This window comes from Chamaea fasciata, unplaced genomic scaffold (assembly GCF_029207755.1).
Source record: "Chamaea fasciata isolate MVZ Bird 193981 ecotype frontalis unplaced genomic scaffold, bChaFas1.0.hap1 SCAF_9, whole genome shotgun sequence".
Taxonomy (NCBI): domain Eukaryota; kingdom Metazoa; phylum Chordata; class Aves; order Passeriformes; family Sylviidae; genus Chamaea; species Chamaea fasciata.
In genome coordinates this window covers 2,860,163-2,881,538 of record NW_027094094.1, presented here as the reverse complement: position 1 = coordinate 2,881,538, position 21,376 = coordinate 2,860,163, and the positions used below count along the sequence as shown (strand labels likewise).

The 21,376-nt window shown below is 45.7% G+C and overlaps 1 protein-coding gene across 1 annotated transcript in view; it reads right to left on the bottom strand.

The window, feature by feature from the left end:
• ADAM12 (ADAM metallopeptidase domain 12) overlaps positions 1–21,376 on the bottom strand; it is a 173,925-nt gene that overhangs the window by 61,054 nt on the left and 91,495 nt on the right. Inside the window, exons 4-5 of the mRNA XM_066191596.1 lie at positions 13,681–13,759; positions 10,065–10,141 (exon numbers count right to left, since the gene is read on the bottom strand). Coding sequence (XP_066047693.1) covers positions 10,065–10,141; positions 13,681–13,759 — 156 coding nt within the window. The remainder of the gene's footprint in view (positions 1–10,064; positions 10,142–13,680; positions 13,760–21,376) is intronic.

Here is a 21,376-nt window from a genome sequence, read left to right as displayed (position 1 = left end):
GTAAGAGGAAAGAAAGAGGGTCCTGCCCATTTGTCCTGAGATGCCACAGCAAAACAAAGGTGACGAGAGGCTGAATATGAGACAGGCTGGGAGAGCTGGGGGTGCTCACCTGGAGAGGAGAAGGCTCCAGGGGGACCTCAGAGCCCCTTTCAGGGCCTAAAGGGGCTCCAAGAGAGCTGGACAAGGAGCAACTTTATTTTCTTAGTGTGCATTTTTGGTGTTTTACAGGTGTCTGCCCTTTTTATTTCTGTCTGTGCTGTGACAAAGGTAAGATACGACAACCACTGTGAGACCAGTGTCGCTGGTTTTCTAACCATTTTCCAGAAAGTTAAATAAAAGAAGGATAAAACAGGAGGAAATGGACCCAAAAGCAGGTTAATGATACAATCAAGACTGATTTAAAATTATAATTATCCGGAAAAAGCTACCTTAGTTATCCTATTATTAGGAAGATGTGATGAAGAAACTCAAAGTCTTTGGTCTGCTAACGAATTAACTGAAGCATAAATAAGCTGGCTGCACAGTTTTGCTTCAGAGCACCATTAACACCAGTTCAGCCAAGCCAGCGGACATTTTACTGGTGACTGGGACAGCTAAAAATCCAAGAGAAAAAAGCACCCTGGAAAGCCACGATGCCAAAATCTGTGCAACAGCAGTCCCAGGAGCCCGTTTGACCGACCTGAACCACGGCTCAGGGTCTGATCATTCATCTGCAGCTCCCTCCGTCCCCTCGGCAGAGCAGGGGAGACACACTCACCCATCACCCAGCGAGCTGGGAGTGATGGATCACGGCTGGAAGAGCTGGGCTGATTTATCCCAGCAACCCCCTGGCAGCTCCAGCCAGGATCCCAAAACTCTCCTGACAGATGGGACACCTCGGGCAGGTCACCCTGTGATTTGAGTAACCTCACACCTCCCAGCTCTAAATTATTGTCAGAGCTGCCCAGCTCCTTGGAGGAATCAGGGAATTAGGACAATATATTCCCTTTACACCAAAAACCAGCAGCCCTGTTATCAGCACTATCATATCAGGATCGTTGTCTTTGCCTCGTGCAATTAATCACTTAATTTTGGAGGCAGGAGCCCATTAGTCACTGCTTGAAATGGGCCAGCCTGACCAGCTCCCTGTGTTGACAACTCAGAAATGACAGAAAAGCATGAAGGGGTTGATTTTTAATGCTAAATTTGCCCTTTTTAGAACATTCACTTTCAAAATTAAAAGCTTGAACAATTTTCTTTAATTACTTACATTAGAAAGGGAGAGACTTAGTTGTATCCCAAGTAGAGTTCCCTCAATTTTAATTTTTAAAAAAATATTTCAAAGTGAGCATCTTGTTTTTGGGACTTTGTATCCAAAAAGTGCAACACCAATGCCACGTTTCCAACGTGTCCCTCATGTACCCCACCTCTGTCTAAAAGAACTAAAGAACCATTTCCTTTAAAAGAACTAAATAGCCATTTCTTTAAAAAGAACTAAACAATTTCTTTAAAAAGAACTACATCACAACTTCTTCAAAAAGAACTAAAGAACCATTTCTTTACCCCTCATTTCCTTTTGCTGCTGAAGGTGTGGACAAATGATCAGCCCCCAGAATGATTAATTTGGGTTTTTTCCTGAGCATACCAGTCTGATTCCCATCCCAAGGGACAGCGTGGGCCTTTAAGGACAGTTTCACTTTGCCCAGGGTAAGGAAAATCTGCAGATTTGGCATAAAAAACCCCCCAGGCTTTTCATTTAAGGCACACTTATCCCTTGAGTGCTGCCTACGGGATATCAGCACTTGGCTTGTGACCATCTGTAACAAGATAATGAATATCGAATATGAATTTTCTTGGCCAGCTCTCTGTTTTTGACTAATTTTCTTCTCCTCCAATTGCATTTTTCCCCCCATTGAGCAGTGCCAAGCACAGCACCTTAAAAATGTAACGAGCCAAGAGTTATGGTTCCTGTCTTTTTTTTGTATTTGGTGTGAACAATACCCACCAGTCATTCAGGACCGAGAATCTGAGGCAGATAAAATAAATCCACAGCTACTGGTTCCTTCCACTCTCCTCAGGGTGTTTTCAAGAAGCCACTGTTCCTCCTCCACCATTTCTGTGTCTCCCTCTTCAAGAGGGTTCTCCCACCATCCCGGGTCAGCCCATGTTCCCAGAAACTTTTCTATTTTTCAGGAGCCATTAAGGTTAAAATTAAACACAATGTAGTGCGTTTTCCAGCGTGGCAAAGAACATATTAATGTGGCAAATGGTATATATTAAACTACAGATCCCCAATCAAAAAAAAAAAAATTTACAAAGAACCCCAAAGAGATTTCAGCAAGTCCTTGAGTCCAGTCTGTGGGATTTCTATCAGACAAAAGACTACCAGAATTCCCAGGATTATAAATGTTTGAGAGGGGGAAAAAAAGCCGTATGAAGTATTCAAATTTTAGTGTCAGGTGTCTAATTCTGTGTTTTCCTTGGTCCTAAACCTACAGATGCTGGGAAGTCAGAAAGATTTGCAAACGAGGCAGGGCAGGACAACCCCAACCCTACCTGAAATTATCCCTCTGTCTTCTCCATCACTGGTAGCAGAGAGGAAGGGAAAATATCCATCCCCAGAGCACGTCCGGACAGCAACTCCCAGGCTCCAGGCCAAGTGGAAGCAGCTCCAGTGTGGTCCTTCCTGAGCCTGGCTTAAATCTGACTCCAGCTCTGCGCAGGGTTTGGTCCCTGCCTGTGTCTGGGGGTCAGCACTAAACCAACCTCATGCACATCCCAGCTGATCCACCCTGCACAGGGAAAACTCACGGGGGTTTTTGACTCCTGTCCTCCCTTCTGAGCCACGTGGACACCTGGGGAGTGTCTGTGTGAGACAGGAGAGCTCTCTCCATCTCAAACAGAAATTAAAACGTAACTCACATAATTCCATAATGCCAGGAACCTCTCAATCAGGGAAAGGCAATTTAATGGAATAATTCCACTTTTTAAACTGTCGATAAAATAATTTTATTTTTTTTTTTTTTGCCTCTTGAAAAGGAAAGCCCAAACAAAACCTAAAGCGAGGCCAGTCATATTTCATAAATCAACAGGCTTTAGGAAATCTCAAAATATAAAGGGGATTTTTCTTTTCCAACTTGTCAGCAGAAGCAAAGGTCCTGCCAACATAAACCATCAACACATACTTGTCTGAGAAATTGTGATGCTGAAGCAAAACTTGGCCGGGCCAGCACTATATGAAACTATTATATATTATTCTGCTGCACTGTAGAGGGGAAATTAAGTAAATTGATAAACCTGAGATCCACGAGTGCAAATTAAACATTTGGTTTTAATGAAGCTCAAAGTTCTACTCGTTTCTAAACAATAATAATAAAAAGCTCTATTACCACTGGCAGAGGAATGCAGATGTCCTGAGCTGGTGAGAAATTAATTAGAGGGTAATCCTGCTCACACACTAAATATTTTAAATATTAAATTCTGTCCCTGCCCACTGCAGTGCTCCTGTGCCACCTGAAAACCTCCAGGTCCTTCATCCCAGAAGTAATGGTACAGCTTCACAAGGACAGGGGCTGATCCTGCAGCTCTTCCATGGATTTCAAGGAATTTTAGGTGAAAAGGTCCCAGAATTGGCGCCTTGTGACCCTGGAGTGCAGGGCTGCTCAACAGGAACCATCTCAGGGGGTGATCTGTGCACTGAGAGGGCATTTTTATTTATTTTTATTATACATTCTACATTCCCAGGGCCCTCTATAACAAATTCCCAGGCAAGTAAGCAGGCAAACAAACAAAAGAGGAAGAAAAATGAAGTGGTGAATGAGGACTTCACTTTTAGGCTGTTTTAATAAGTTGCAGATGGATGCTGTGGGGATAAATGAGCAGGATGATCTATTGACTGTTTTTCTAATAGCGCTGATATTTAGATTTTTTGCAAATGGTTTGGCTATTCTTTAACTTTAAAGGACTGGGAAATACAGAGAATGGGAGTCTGGAGGCAGATGTGCTCCTGTCTCCGCCACTGCCCCTGGTCACCTCTTCCTGCAACAATTCCCCACCTCTAAAATGGAGGAAATTTCAGTATGCACAGGGAAAAAAAATATCTATTGATGAAGAGCACAACAGGAGAGCCAACCAATCCCATTCTCCTACTACACTGCACAGCAGGATCCTATTAAAACAACAAATCTGACCCAAATCAACCCAGGGCAGCATCTCAAAGGGTGGTGGAAGCAGTAGCACGGCTGGTTTTACATCTCACAGGAGTGGTGCAGGTGTTCTCACGCAGACACATCATTACTCACTGAGCTTCCCTTCCAGCCAGTGCCTTTCATGAACCTCAAAATACATTCCCTGAAATGGAATTATGGCCAGAGAGTCCTGCAGCACACACTTCATCCTTTCTCAGGGCAGGACAGATCTGTCCAGGGTGGATGCAGATCGAGCTGAAACTTTAATTCCTGGAATTCCAGCAAGGCGTCTACTTGAATGGGAAGAGAAAAATTCAATTTCATGGCCAGCATTTGGGCTGGAGGAAACAGTAACTGGGTTGTCATAGAAAGTGTCACATGTGGGGGAAGGGAAGGGAAGGGAAGGGAAGGGAAGGGAAGGGAAGGGAAGGGAAGGGAAGGGAAGGGAAGGGAAGGGAAGGGAAGGGAAGGGAAGGGAAGGGAAGGGAAGGGAAGGGAAGGGAAGGGAAGGGAAGGGAAGGGAAGGGAAATGAAGAAGGAAGGAGGTATTGGCATGGGTACCAATTTAGTGAGCACATTTTATTGTGCCCTGCAGTAAACAGAGAGTCTGGAAAGGAAGATTCAAACTTGCAGATCCCACTAAATGCCAGAAGCAGAGTAGGTGGAGCAGCAGCAGGCTCCAACAGCTGGGTAGGGATCATCCCTCATCCTTGTCCTGGCAGAGATCCCTGTGCACACCGTGGTCAAAGGCTGGGCATGATGCTCATCTCAGGGCACAGACGTGACCCTGAGCCAGGAGCTGCTCCCCTGGAACAGGGAGCCTACAGGAGATATGAAACCCCAGAAAGTGAATGGTTTTTAATGTGGAGCTCAAAATCCTCCAGGAGTTTCCCAGTCAGATAAATTATGAGCCATGCAGGATGTTTATACGAACTAAAAGCTCTTCAGAAAGTATTGGGGGGAAAGCTCACATCCAAACCAGGGCTTTTCTCAACAGAGATTTTCTCCTAGCTTAGCTTTTGGATGGAATCTCTTCTTCTGTGGGGAAATGATGCTTGAGGAGTCGGGAGGAATTTACATTTCCTTTTCTCACTGGTTTCTCCACTTCCATTCCTTTTTTTTTTTTCAATAGTTGATGTCTGGAGTGTCACATTTAAATCCCCTCTTCAGCTGGCTGTGTCTGGGCTGCAGTGAGTTCAGCCAGACCATTTGAAATACGGTATTGGCAGCCTCGGGTACCATAACTCTGTAATCCCAGTAAAAATGAGCATCTGTTGCATCCCGGGGCCTTCTCCCCATCCCTGTCACTGTGGACACTGCATCTCTCAGCTGCCGCTGAGGCTGGACAATGACTGAACACTTTCTGGGTTAATTACCTAACAATTGGGTAAAATATCTGAGGGTGTTCAAGTGCATTTTTGTGTTTCAGAAGGAAGAGGCTTCCTGGGAGATTTCTATCCTTAAGGCTCCCGAGGAATTTTTGGGAGCACCTCTGAAGCTCCCCCCATCTAAGAGGTCACTGCAGATGCTTTTGTAGCTGCACATTCCCATGCCAGAGTTCTCTCAAGCCAGGGAGGTTTGTGCCCTTCTCCAGGCTGCAGCTCTGGGTGTATTCAGCACTCACGGGAAAAGCAATCAGGGGAAAAAAAATCATTCAAGTCTAAACAAATTTATCACAGAAGTTGTGAGCGGTGGCCACAGGCCAAAATTATTTGCTAAAAACTTGAAGGGCCTCCAAGCTGGATAAACAGAAGGGCATTTCCTGAGGGCAGGAAGGAAATGGCTCAACTCTGCCGCACCTTCACCTTCCCACAAGCTCTGACAGTCTAATTGGCTTTCTGATGCAGATGGACACACAGAAATCCTGATTAGCCATTGTTCCCTTTCCGTGCACTCAGCATTTCCCCAGCCCTCTCTGCCATTCAGCCCCTCCTTCTCAGAGGAGCCAGCGGGATACAGATTAAGGCATGATTATATTCTCCTCTAACCTGCATTTTAGGCAGCTCTCAGTGTCAATCCCTCTATTTCTACCATTGTGCTCCAACGTGAGGTGAGGAGCTCGAACGTTGTGTGTGAGGATGTAACAGAGCTGAAAAATGTGTACTGGAGAGAGCTGAGCCTCCTCCTCCTCTCTCCTCTTCATCTCTCAGCCCTCAATCTGCCTGATAAACCAGACAAACCTCAGTTTTCAGGTTTCACACAATCCTTCCTCATCACAGAACAATCACATCACGTTCAAGAGCCAAAACCACATCTCAGCTGCTCAGCCGTGTGGAGGAAAAGACCTTGATGGTTGGGGAGGGGGTCAGAGCAGGGCTCCTCCAGCTCAGCACCTCCTCTCTGGCCTTGGCCAACAGCAGGAACTCAGGGGTGGGAGATAAGAGATAAGGGTCAGGGACACCTCAGAGGTTGACAGCCCTGAGCTCCCCTTCCCCACTTGTCACATCTTTTTGGAGTCCATTGATACTTTTCACGCTGACACCCACCTGTGGCAGCTCCAGCCCTTCATTACGTGAATAAAAGAAGAACTTTCCTTTGCTCTAAAGTTTCAGCTGAAGTCTCCTAGTTTTGAGGTTATGAAGAATGCTCAGTAATTGTCCCCTCTCCAGTGTGACACTCAACCTTGTTTCATCACGCTCCTTTCCTCCGTCATCTCCTTTCAGAAGTGACAAATCCTGCTCTATTTTTTCTTCTGGCATAAAAGCTGCTCCATACCTTTGATCACAATTTTTTGCCCTTCTCTGTACCTTTTCTGGATATAATGCCTCTTCCTCTTCTGAGCTGGAGCAGGGGAGGGGAAAACAAGAACTGCATGCAGAGCTCAAGACGTGAGCGCTCTGTGGATTTATAAAGTGGTAATGAGGGTTCTTGTTTTATCCTCTACTTCTGTCTCAGTAATTCCTGTGATCCCTTTGGCTTCTCTGACTGCTGCTGAGCACTCAGGCTTCAGAGCACACTGAAATGTGGAACCTGTTCTTAATGAGCAGTTTCATGTCTTTTAATAACCTCTGCTGATCTGGGGGAAAATGCACAGCCCCTACCTCTCCACACCGGGAGCAATGCCCAAGGTTCCTGTCTGGTGGGAGGGGGAAGGTTTTGGTTCTCCAGGATTTCAGAGGGCTGACAGAGTGCACTTCCTTTCATTAGATGTTTTTCAGGCACTTGAACCTCAGCTCCACGCAGCAGCTGTGTGAGGTAGGTAAGAATCACTAAATGGATTTCACAGATGGAGAAACTGAGACAGAGACATTTGTCTGGTTCACTTAGAATCTGTCACAAAGCCAGGAGCGGATCCTGAAAACGAGACCTGGCCTCCCTTCCAACAGCTGCTGCGAGTGAAAGGGGCTGCTCCAGGGACTGTCCCCACCTGGGGCTCCATGGCCACACAGTGCCTCCTGTCTCTGCTCCTGCACCTTGGAGTCTTTATCATGCTGAGGAAAAACAAGAGTCCCTGCTCCAGCAAGGTGGTGGCAAGTACATTACCCTATCCTAATCCTAATCCTATTCCATCCCATCCTATCCAATCCAGTCCATATCTATTTTTTCAAACTAGCAAAGCTGCCAGCAAAGTAAGCCATGAAGATACAGAATACAGAATACAGAATACAGAATACAGATTACGGAATGACTAGGTTGGAAGAGACCTCCAACCCAGAGTCCAACCCATGCCCTAAAATTCTTTTGGGCCGTCCCTTTTTTTGCAGCAGCCTGGGCTGGTGGAAGGCGTCCCTGGGCATGGCAGCGGGTGAAACAGGATGAGCTTTCAGGTCCCTTCCAACCCAAACCATTCTGTGTTTCTGTGATGGAGCACAGGCAGTATCTGGGAGTCATTGCTCTCTGGGAGTTGTTGCTGTTGGGTGCTGGGCTGTGAAACGGGTTTGGTGGAGTGAATCGACAGGCACAGAACTCTTATCACAAACTGTTCTCACCCTCGGACACTCCGTTCACCAACCTCAGCAGTGAAACTGGGATTTATCCTTGGCTCATCTCCTACTAGAACAAAACATGCACTGCAAAGGAAATGTCTGAAATTTTGTACTGAAAAAGGTGCTGCTCTGCTTTCCCTGCAGAGAAGGAGCCTAATCCTGTCAGCTTGCACTTTGGGGATTTGTCCCCAAGTGTCCCTGCCAGCATCTGCTGTCTTGACATATCTGAGCCGCCTAAAACTGGGGAACGACTCTGGGAGCTCCACAGTTGGAAAGGGAGCACTTTGGGGAAGAAAGAAAGGACTTCTCCTGCGGAGAAGGGTATTTCCCGTTGCGAGTGATTCATTTCCAGGTAGCTCTGGAGCAAGGGCACCAATGCAGACCCTGTCCCACGAGGTACAGATTTTCCCTGTGGAGCCTGCAGCATTGTGACCCTCTAACTAAAATACTGAGAGCCCTGCATTAGATTTTTACAAATGGTTTTAAATTCTGGATATATTTTACAGTGAGAATGACAGATAAACGCTGACTGTTCATGCAAGGGGTTTATTACACTTTTGGAAGATGCTGGATCCAGAGTGAAGCACCCGTAAAGCTCCGCTCTGTGTGGGGATGAGCCAAAGGAATCCCACCCGCTACAGCAAAGGGGTCATTCCCAGAGGGAGAGGGGTCCTGGGATCAAACTCTGCTCTCTCTGCTGCTGCCTGTCCCAGAGCTCCCTTACAAAAGCCTTGACGGTGCCACTACTGCACAAAATGCAAAATCAAGGGGACAAGATTCCAGCTACTCCTGCCGTTTGTAGGTAAATGAAACCCAGAAAAAGGCTGAGACAGCTGGAAATCTGACAGGAAGACTGGGTTTTCCAGGGAGAACGTTAGAGCCAATTTACAGTTAATTACTGTGATTTGGAACAGCTCTGTGAGTAAATACCAGTCTCTGATTGTCCAAGTAAGAAAGATAATTGTTTCCTGAACTGTGTCCATTGTGGACTTGAAATGTTGTCAGCCCATTCCTTTGTCAAACTCGGAAGAGGTTCGGTTTTCAGCGACAGGATTCCGCTGCTCTGCTGTTAACAAGCAGCTAAAATCCAAACCCTGAGCATCTTCCCTGCCATGAAACACAATTCCCGGGCTCCACAAGCACGCATGTTCTCTGCATCACGGAATCTTTGATTCTCTGGTTTCTAAAGCCACCTCTCCTAAGGATGAGGCTGCTGGGCACTGAGTGATTCCACAGCTGGCAAAGCAGTGCTGCCAGCACTGCTGGAACAGTTTTGAGGACACAGAGGCCTGGAAAGCCACTGGACACCGCCAGGATGAAAATGTGCCGAGCAACGGGCGCAGAGAGGGATGGGGAGCAGGAGAGAAGGGATGGCTCTTGGAAAAAAACCCCCAAATTGTGTGATCTGTTCTTTGTTTTCTCTCCTCAGAGCAACTAGAGGGAAAATGATTTGAAGGGACTTAACCAACATCTGAAGAAGAGATGGAATCATGGAATTGTTTCATTTGGAGAAGCCCTTCTAAGATGACTGAGTCCAACTATCCCCCAGCACCGCCAAGGCCACCAGTGCCCCATGTCCCCAAGTGTCACATCCACACGGATTTTAAATCCCTCCAGGAATGGGGATTCCAACACTGCCCTGGGCAGCTGGGCCAGGCCTGGACAAACCTTTCCATGAAGGAATTTTCCCAAATATCCCCCCTGAGCCTCCCCTGGCCCAGCCTGAGGCCGTTCCCTCTCCTCCTGTCCCTGTTCCCTGGAGCAGAGCCCGACCCCCCCGGCTGTCCCCTCCTGGCAGGGAGCTGTGCAGAGCCACCAGGTCCCCCCTGAGCCTCCTCTTCTCCAGGCTCAGCCCCTTGCCCAGCTCCCTCAGCCCCTCCTGGGGCTCCAGCCCCTTCCCCGACATTGATTCATTCATTAAAAGCCAAACCAAGCTGTCAGGAGCTCAAATATTGCTGAAATCTTGGCTCACCTGAGGCCTGAGCAGGTGCTGAGGCTGACGGAGGACTCGGGGTACCCCTGGACCTGGCCATGGTAATAGCAGTGACCCTGTGGCAGGAAGAGAAAACATTTCAGTTTTCATTTTCACAAATCCCCTTCGCTCCTGGGTTTCCAACCCTTTTGTTTCAAGGTGATTATCAATTTCAGGCTGCAGCATTCACAATCACACCGACAGCACCTTTCCTGTCCCACCAAATATTCACTGTGCTTGCCACCCCAAACTGCTCCTAATTGGAAACCCTGGGTGCCTCCTAAACCCCAAAAGGTTTTTTGGTTGGTTTTGTGTTCTTATTTTTTAAAGGATCCCTAATGTTAAATTTGTATGACTGACACCTCCCCCCTTTTTGGTTTTTTTTTTTTTTTTCTGTGTTATTTATTTAAAGCTACAATATCGAATATTTTATAAAATTAATCAGATTAACAGATCAGCTGCTGCATTTTACTGCTTTCTATAGAGATCCCTATTTTTATTTAAGGGTACTTAGATCTGTGTATCCCTATAGGAGGTAGGTACGCAAAAAGAGAAGTGTAACAAAGCCAATCCCAACCCTGTAACTTGAAAAAAAAAATCACAAAGCAAATCAAGGAGAAGGGAAACAGCTTGGAAAGGAAATTTTTTATTGAAATACCCAACCAAGTAGCTGCATTTTATTAAAAAACAACCAGGAATAAAGGGGGTCTTCAATTTTGAGAGACAACAGCCCAGTCTCATTTTGTGGCCAGGTTATTATATTTCTTTAATAATCCACTGCTTGCAAAAGGCACCCACAACAGAGGGTTTCTAAGCACATCCCCATATCTGTCTGGAATCAAGGGTAATTTTATTGTTGACCAAAGGTTATATTGCATTCCCAATGATGTGACTGGCTGGAAAGCAGGGACTGTGTCACGTCCACTGCTCCTTTTCTCGTGGCCCTTTGAACGCCACCTGGAAAGTGAAAACTTTGCTGCAAAAGGTTCCTATCTGATTAGTGCAGAGGGAAGTTATCAGTGCTGCAAATAACAGTCACCTCCCTGTGCCTTTTTTATGGCTTGGTTCGTTATTGCATTAATTAACCTTTCCAGTCTGGGGCATGGTTTTCACTCGCAAAGCCTCACGTAGCAAACTTCCAAAGACCACCTTGATTTTGGTGAAGAAAGCAACAGCCTGGGCAAGATTTGGAGAGGAATTTTTCTGCAAATAAGTTTATGCCAGGAAAAATGTTCGTTTGATTTCCAGCACGAGCAAGTGGACACAGAGCAGCCAGCTCTGACTTTCTAAATACAAATCTCAGCGGCTTTTCCCAGTGGAAGCAATGACAGAAACAGGGTGAGAGAGTTTTACTCTCGGGTATTTTTATCATCAATCCTCATAAGGAGTCAGTAACACATTAGCAAAGACAAAGCCAAAACAGAAGGGAGACTGAATTTTTTGGGAGTGATCACTTCAGTCACAATTGCTGTGGATGTCAGACTTTCAGTGTGGGTGCACTACTTCACTTTATTTCAGTGTTATCAGTTCCATGCACCCAGCCGATAGAAGAAAAATCAATGCCCCCCCTTTACTCAAGCACTGAATCTCTTATATGCTAAAACCAAAAAGAAAATAGGTTTATTCTGATTGCTTAAAGCAAGCACGAGGCAGAGGTGAAGCTCAGAGCTCCTGAGAAAGAAATCTTGGGGTTTGAGGGCTGAGCACAGGCGCAGTGACATGGGGAGGGGAGCCAATATCTCACCCCACGCAGCTGCTGCTGTGGTCCAGCTGTCTCTATCTAAGAGTGAATTATGGCAAAGGGCCTGATTCCTTTCCCTCTCCACATACAACTTGTCATTTTATTAACTCTGAGCTCCTGGTTGTGGCCCATTTCACAATTTCTCTGAGATCCAGCTACGTGATGTCAAAGTTCAATATCGAAAATGTAAACTTATCAGAGCATGGCCTGCAATGGGACGGGGAGAAAATTGATTTCTAGCTCAGTAACTCCACTGAATTGCAGGATTTTTTTTTTTTCTCTCTGCTATCAAATCTTTTTATTCCTGCAAACTAGTGTATATAAAATGGGTGACCCCTTAAAAACAAATAATTACCGAGGCTGATCCATCATACTTAAAACAGTACTCTACCCTTGCTTGAGATCATTTAATAAATCACAGCTTTTGACAATTTTCCAGGTGCTATAAATTGAAAAATAACCTAGACACTGACTCGTGTGCTAGAGAGCTGCCCAAGTGACAGCTCCACGAACCTGCCTTGCTTTGACCTCCAAGCAGAATTTGACTAAGCAACTTTTCAGTGGAAAATAGGATTTGGTTTCAGCTCCAGACTGTATTGATGTCCTCAGTGAAGAAGAGATACAAAAATAAAATTGGAGGCTTAGCTTTTCTCAACCGTCTTGCAGCATTTAATGAAAAATGAAGTCACTGATCTCTCTCTTTCTCAGGCAGCAAAATGCGCTGTCATTATTAATCATGACTTGCTTTGCCATTATGCAAACAGATATTGTATTTTAGCAAGGAAAACCTGTCATTAGCTGCACACATACTCCTGTTAACTCAGGTAAATCTCTAAATGTCTCTTGTGCTTCATTTATTTCCTTTCACTTCCTTCAGGAGCCTCTGCAGCCTTCCAGCTCCTAAAACAAATGACTATTCTCTCCCAAGCCGATTTTGAAGGAGAGATGAGCACCCAGCAAAATGAAAGTGCTGAAAGCTTTCGAAATGATTGCTTTTCTTGGGGTGTCTGGAGCTATAATGGAGATGCTTCTTCAGAAATAAGATGTTATGCAAAGAAATAATTCCTTCCCCTGATCCCAGCAAAGCCCATTATGGATGGGAACACAAAGCACGGTGTCTCTGCTGACAGTGTCAGAAAGTAAATACCATAACATAACAAATACTTTATGGGACTCAGGCAGATAAAAGATAAGCTTTGTAATTAAAATGGCTTGCTGCATTATTTCTAATTAAGGCATTCATGCTGTCAGAGGACAAAAAACATTCGTGCCTTGAGGGGTTTTTATTTGTAAAAAGCAGGTTTTAACTGCTTATTTTAACAAGCCATATTTTGTGTATAACCACATTTATACATGTACATAAATATACACACACATACACACAAATACAAGTATAAAGTACATCCACAACACACTTATGGCCTGGATTTAAAAACAAACCCCACCAACACCCTCTCCCAAAGCCCAGTGAGGAAAGACACCCAAGCCTTCCGACCTCTGTCATGAACTTTTGCACTCTGCAAATCAGATATTTAAGGTTTTTTGTTCCCAAAACCAGGGCTTTTCTCCATAACTGATCAGCCATGACTGCCATAATTATCAAACTTTATCAGGCCTGTTTCCAAGAAGCTGAGAGAAAAAAAAAAAAACCCTCACAAATTTTAAACGTCACCTGGTTGAAACCCCAGAGCTCGCCTTTAAAATCTGCCTCTAAAAGTTCATGTGTAGGATCAGAGCAGCCACAAAGACACTGAAGGCAGCAGTGAAAAAAAAGATCACAGGCTGAGCTATTTCATCCCAGGGCTCAGATCCTGGCAGAGAACACTCTGGATTTTAGGGATGAAGCATCACCCACCCAGGACACTCCAACCTTACCGTGTGGTTGCGTGTGAGAACCACGTCAGTGCCGTCCTGCAAATAATGGGTCTCTGTGAAGCCTCTGGCCAACAGGCCCCTGGAAAAAACAGAGCACACAGAATATTGAGGCCACCTCACCTCGAGTTTATCCTTTAGAGGTTCTGTTTGAGATAAGGATCAAAGCCAGGAGTTAAGGATTCGGTGACTACGGGGAATAAGGGAAAATAGGGCTCCAAATATTGAAGCTGCAGGACACGGACACTTCCTGTGGTAATTGTGAATAGACTACAAGTTTCCAGACTGTTTTCTCTTCCAAATGAGGACTCCGTGCCAGCACATTTCAGCGTTGAGTCTTCCATGTAATTTTCAACACATTTTAGGTTAAATGGGAAATCTGGGGTTTGGAGTATTGTTAAGTAATGGTGGTTTGTTGAAAAGGAAAATGTTTTCCCTGTGTTCCTCGTTTTCCCATCTAATCTGTTGTATTCATCAGCAAGTGACCACCCAAAGACTAATTTAGCACTTGGTGAGTGAAACAAACTCCTCCTATTGACACTCCAGGGAAAACAAACATTGCATGAACATCACAGAATTTACAGCACTGGATTTATCCTGATCAACTGAAAGGATAGTCACAAATGGAAATTTAACGATTTCACAGGAGACCACGCAAGATCGTGTGTGGGAAGAGGCAGTTTGTTCCCATTCTCTCCACGCTTCCCCTCTCCTGCCTTTGGCAACGAGATAAAAAAAAATTTGGACTTGCAATTGTCATTTTCCAGGAATCTCCAGGGAGGGGCATGTGCGTGACAACCATGAAAACTCCTCTTTTTGTAGGGAACTCAAGGAAGAGGGAAAGCTGCGTCTGCCTCTTTTTTTTTTTAACAAAAAAAAGTCTTGCTATTGATCTGTTTTCAGCTCCTTATCTAAAGAGCATCTCTAACAAAGCCAGAAGGAGGAACTCTCATTCACATTTACTCCTAACGCAGGTCTTGAGTTGTGCTCCACATCACAAATGCCCCTGAGTTCTGGCAAAATTTCTGGTGAACTGCAAAAGCACAATGAAGAAGGAACAAGAGAGAGGTGCCACCGTCACCTTCAGAAAGCTGGAGAGTGTGGAATATTGAAAATCCCTGGCTCTGCATTTCACAATGGTCATTCTGTTCCACTTCAGAGAGGTGTTTCTCCCCTGGGTTGCTCATTTGAACAAACCAGGCCCTTTGGTTTATTTAAAGCTGCTTAATGCTGCACCCTTGCAAACACTGTGGTGGGAGCCACGACACAGTCGTGGTACACATTTCTTGTGTTTGTATAAACATTGTAACTAGAGCATAAACACACGTTTAATTTTCATTACTGATTAATTTGCATCACATTAATACCCAGTGACTCCATCAGGATCTGGTTGTGCTAGGAACTCTACAAACACTTCTTAGGGAGAAAACCCAGCTTTAAAAGACTCTGTCTTGAGGTAGGGGAAAAAAAAAATGAAACAAGACCAAAAACAAAAAAGAAAAGGAAAAAAAAAGAAAATAAGGAAGTGGCAAGGCAAAAAAAATGAAGCCCTAACACATTATAGTGAGCATTCAAGCAGAGATTCTCACATTTAAATTTTTCAGCTTGTGGGAAATATTAGCATATTAATAGGTATGGAATGTTGAAACACTGCAGCATTTGGTGGGTTTGTAGGAACTGGATCTCAGGCAACCACCACACCCACAGCAGGCTTTGGGTGCCCAGCCAAACATCTCAAGTTGATTGAGATGCACAGAAATAAATTACACCAACCATCTCCACAGGGACTCCCGTGGGGCCTCAGAGGACACTTGACTACAATGGTGATCTCATTTTGTGCCTGCAACCTCCACAAACCCTGCCAGGAGCAAAGTGGGCTGTAGCCAACAGTCATGGAATGGTTTGGGCTGGAAGAGATCTCTGAGATCTTCCAGTGCCACCCCCTGCCATGGGCAGGGACACCTTCCCCTGTGCCAGGTTGCTCAGAGCTCCATCCGACATCCCTTGGACACTTCCAGGGATCCAGGGGCAGCCACAGCTTCTCTGGGCACCCTGTGCCAGGGCCTGCCCACCCTCCCAGGGAACAATTCCTGCCCAAAATCCCATCTAAACCCACTCAGTGTCAGTTTGCAGCCACTCCCCTCGTCCTGTCACTACCCCTCTTGCAAAAAGTCCCTCCCTGTTTCCTCCTGTCTCGTTATCACAAAGAGCAGCTGCTTTCATAATTATCACTATTTATCTAAGACTGCTAAGTTCTGCACTTAGCAGGCATTAATTACCTTTGTAAAGGCAAGATCCCGTCGCTGAAGCCAACAGAATTTTGCTGTGCGGTTTTTGGAAACGGAATTTCACCCAGAGCAGGGGAGTGAGTTTCATTTAATGGGACAAAGTACAGGTAAAGGTAACAGATGTAGCAGAAGGGCAAAGTGATTGAGCAACACACTTGCTTTGTGCTCCGCTGTTTCCAAGGTGTTTGACAGCAATGATGATAGAGGTGACCTTTCTGCTGCTGTTCATTCTGCTCTCAGGCACAGATTTAGAAAACACTTCATAGATCTGTAGGTTTGAATTGCAGAAGGGATTTGTGATCACCAGCCTGCCCTGCACATTACAGAGATCGTTTGACCCGAATTTATCTTCTGCTACAATGACAGGGAAGGAACCAGATCCATTTTCCTACTGTAAAGAGCCCTTGCCTCGATCTCCCACGAAGACAGAGCTATCACAAACCTGGCAGGTTTTAACTAAACTCAGCCTAAAACCACTGCACTTTGTATCTGTTTTAACTGTGCCAACATTCACCTTCCAGCCACTGGACTGGATCTCGTTCCCTCACATCAGGGCTTCGTTTTTGTTTGAGTCTTCCGTGGGAAGTTCTTCCCACTAAAGTGAGGAAACGTAGCAGGTAAACAATTTCCTGGTGTCAGCAATGTCCCTGTCAGGATGGAAGTTTGATACAGATCCTGAAAATACTGGCTGAAAGTAAGAATTCCCAGCGTGAGCTGTAAAAGACCGGGAAGGGCAACAAGATGATGGAATCCCAGTGTCGGACTAACCTAAGGAAAGCAAAAGAATGTCCCAGAGTGGAGCACAGAGTTGTGGCTGCCCCTGGATCCCTGGCAGTGTCCAAGGCCAGGCTGGACACTGGGGCTTGGAGCAGCCTGGGACGGTGGAAGGTGTCCCTGCCATGGCAGGGGTGGCACTGGGTGGGATTTAAGGTCCCTCCCAACCAAACCCAAACCTTTCTGTGATTCCATGACATCGAACCATGGGAATTTCACGTGCTGCTGGGAAAAGAACCCAGCTTTCCAGGAGTCTGCAGTAACCCTCCTTCAACCTGGTAACTCAGGCATCAGTGCTGGGACATCTGCTCTGCTGCCACATCCCTGCTGGTGCCAGCCTGAGAATGAGCCAGGGAAAAGTTTTGTCCTCACTGCAGAGGGTGAGGACCTCTGAGACACTGCCAGGGAGTCCGGCAGTTCCAGGCAGAGGAAGGAGCTTTTATCGCCCCTTACAAAACGTCCAATACCCTAAAAACTGTGTAGCTGGGTATGCAGGGCTGGTACCCAGGGGCAGCAAGGCATTCCTTGACAGGTTATGAAAATTAAGTGCAACAAGCACTCAAATTCCACTAGTGAGCGTGCACCACGTCACTTTCCAATGATGGCAATAACGTTCAACACACCAAACAATCAATCCAGCATATGTATCTATTAGGTAATTTAATTACCCTCCCACCCCCCCCAAAGATATGCAATATAATGGACTGATTTACATTTCTGGTTTTGACCCAGAGTAAAGGAGATTAATAGAGGAAAGTAAATTAATTTAGATGGCAAGCTACTTAACCTAATTGGATCAATGTAATTCTGAAAGAGCAGGGATCAAAATAACATTAATGCATCATAGAGCAATTCATCAGCATGTCTGGAGTTTCAAATGTTGCCAGCTACAATGCTCAGCAGTACCAGATGATTATCAATACTTTGCCCTGCATGAAGAGACAGGAACAAATGCTGTGGAGAACTGCATCAGCTGCTCGATGAGATTTTAAAAAAATCAGCTGAAACAACACTACAACTTTCTCATTGAGGCTCCACAGATGTAAAAGTGCAATTCTTGAGCACAATTACTTATTATGAATTGAGTCACTGAGTTTATCAGCCCAGTGATTTTTTTCACATTTCACAGAATCACAGGACGGTTTGGGAAGGAAGGGACTGTAAAGCCCACTCAGTTCCATCCCCTGCCATGGGCACAGACACCTTCCACCAGACCAGCTTGTTCAGGATCAAATTTCTCAGAGCCAAATGAACAAGTGGAAGCTTCCATGGCCCAGAAAGATAAATTTTATGCCTCCTGATCTCTGACAGACACAGCACAGGCTCCCTCATCCTCTGTAAATCAGCAGAAAGCTTCCATGTCAGACTTGCTGAAACATTTTCAGGTGTCAAGCAAGTAACCTAAGCCTCAGAGAATATGATGAATGTTATTTAAACTTCTAATCCTCACCTTCCTGGCCCCCCACAAGGTGAAATCTGAAGTGGTTTGTTTGGGGAGGGGAAAAATGTCCTGGCTCAAGCACATCAGGTTTTTTTTTCCCCCTCAATCCATTTAATGACAGGAGTGGTAATTTAACACACTGCCTCTCACTTGCAAATGAGAAAATCAGTCTCTGCTCTCCAGGCGCCGATATATTATTTCAAAAGGTTATAATGATATTTCATCACCCAGGGAGAGTCAGACAGACAGTCACAGGAGTCAGAGACGGAAAAAAAAATCCAGTGGATCATACAGAGGGCCTGCAAGTGTGCCTTAGATCAAGCCACGTTCTGCCTCATGGAGCTGCAAATGTCAGGAGCAATGCTGATCCCACCACTTTCCGGGGGAGATTGCTTTGCATTCCAAACAGATGTTACTGTCACGTTGCATTTCCCAAACCCCAGCCTTTCCTAGCTTTTCCTAGCCCACTTCTTCCACCGGCTGAGACAATTGCTCTCCTCCTTGGTACAGCTGTCATTCACATAGGTGCAGGTTATTATCCAACTGTCCTTCAGCCATCCAGGCACCACGTACAGAATATCAGTAAGAAAGGACAAGAGCTGTGCACTTTTCACGTCAGTGCTGCTCAGGAAAAATCTCAGCATCACCTCAGCAGGAGCAGACCCTGGGGTTCAACATCACAGGGATGTCCCCCCCTTTGGTTCCCTGGTTTCTCAGCAGTGGAGAGAAGGTGCTGTGCCCTGTTGAGCCCTGGAGAGGAACATAACACTGCGTGTGCACTGAAGGCTGATTTCCTGCTCCCCCTCGGCTTTCATTCACAGCTCTCTGTGGTCTCTCCACTCCAGGAACTGCCCTTTTAGGAAGGACATTAAATACCCTTCTGGCTCTGTAAAAGCTGCTGTGCTGCCCTGTGGGACAGTGCCCAGGGCAAGGCAGAGGTGCTGCAGGGCTGGCTCAGGTGTGCCTGTGCTCCTCCCTTCCCCTCAGGAGTGCTGCCTGCCCCTCACACACACCCCTGGCCTTTGCTCAGACTTTTTACTCTTTTTTGTCCTTCCCAATGATCAAGTGCCGGTTCCTCCCTCCATTCAAGCGCTGCCTCGCTCTGTTATACAAACTCTTATTAAATCCCCTCTGGCGATGCATTTGAAACCTTTCCTACGTCTGGGGGAGGTGAAGAGACTGGAACAGGATGGTGAACAAGCAGTTATAAAAAAATGTCGTTTATTCTGCCTGCTGACACCAGCCTACTCCATTAATTCTTAAGCATCTCAATTCAGGTCATTTTGACCTTTACACTGAAATTAGTTGTTATTTCTTCAATTGCTGCATTTTTTTTCCCAGCTACATCCAGAGGAATAAACAAGTCTGTTAAACCTGCTGCCTCTGCTCCGGTGGTCTCAGTGCAAGCACTCACAAAGGTGATGTTCACAGAGGTGTTTTCCAATTCTTCCTTCTCATTACAAGGTAAAAAAATGAGTTCAGCATGGGTAATGAGTTTCCCATGCACAGCTACCTAACACCATTCTATTCACAAAACCATCTCATATTCTTTAAACACGCCACATTCTTTCCCCTTGTTTAATTATCTTAAGTGATTTGAACTGCTTTTGGACATCTTCCCATTGAATGTCTCCACTTCATAATATCCTATCTGCCACACTCCAGTGTGCTGCCACAGAGGGGCTGCAGTGTCATAATTGAAGAACCTGAGAGATTGAAATTCGTGAGCTTAATTAGCACAACAATTCAGAGGCAAAGAGGGGAGTAAAATAAAACTATAATAGCTGGGAAATCAACCAAGCATCCCAGCTTTCAGCAGTAGCTCTGTGGTAGTAGCCTGCAGCCTATTTCACACGGTCTGGAAATGGACAATTCGAGTAGATCAGACACTAGATTTGGAAAACATGTCTTTGTGCTTGCACCCAGTCCTTTTGATGCAGAAATTCATCTAATCCTGTGCCTACTGGAGTCCATGTTAAAATATTTCCCCTGGGATGAGTGGAACAGTGCCTGGCACACCGAGAATCAATTCTGGCAAACACATGCTACAGGTGAGAGCCATGCTCTGGGTGATCCCTGGACAGTGTGTGGGAACAGGCATTCCCACCCCTGGCTGCTCTCTGGCCTGCTGGGAATGGGAGAGAAGAGGGACAAATCCACTTTTAAAGCCTCCAAGCACCCTGTGTTCATAACTCATCACTGCTTGTGGTGGCAGCGTGCAGAAAACCCAACAGCCTAAGCCAACAACTCCCAACAGCTGAGGGAGAAATGCAGCTCCCTGGCTGGCAATCACCCAGTGGTTGAGAGCTTTCCTCTCTCCTGACTGCTGGGCAAATAATCCAAATAATCCATAATTCACCTCCCTAAATTTCAATAGGCAAAGATTGAAATTAGATCCAGCACGTTGGCGGCCTCCCGTGCTGTTCTGGGCCCTCAGTGCACTTCCATCACTCTGCTTCCATCACTTGTCGTCACATTTATGTCACCATTTACGTGCCAAAACGGTAGCATTTATTTATCACTCTAATTCCAAAACGTTAATGAAGAGACTCCTGCTAACCAGTGGGGTGAGGAAAGCACAAAGAAGATAAATACCGTATTTTCCAACAAAGCAGATGGGTAAAAAACCCCCGATTTTCCTAAAATGGCTTAAACTTGGTCAAGATGTCCAGGGTATCCTAATGGGATGGGTTTAGGTGAACCTACAGCTCAGATGGGAAGGAACAACACACAGGGCACGTGTAGGGGAATCAAAGGAAGACCAGCAAGGTTCACTCTGTCTCCACAAGAGAGCTCAGACACGGCAAAGCTTCTCCAGCAGGAGAGGGAATGGCAGCACTTCCACAGACTTCGACTGGAGCTGATCAATCTCACACATCCCAAAAGCCAAACTCTCAACTGGACTCCCAGCACTCCCATGTTAACCTCAAAGACTTTCTGAGCGCTTTTCACTCTCCAACTCTGATACCCCAGAGCTTACAGCACCTCTCTTGGAGTTGTTCTTGTGAAGGAATATTTCGTATCACCTCCCTGAGCTTCCCTGTGTGCTGGATTAACAGAAATCCCGCCACCGGTTCAGCTGGGCTGGGTGCCACGAAAAACAAACATTTCAGGAAAGGCTCCAGAATAACACCAGCCACAAATTGCTGTCAGTGATGGAGAGGTGCTGGCGCTTATTGGCTAATGGATTTTTGAT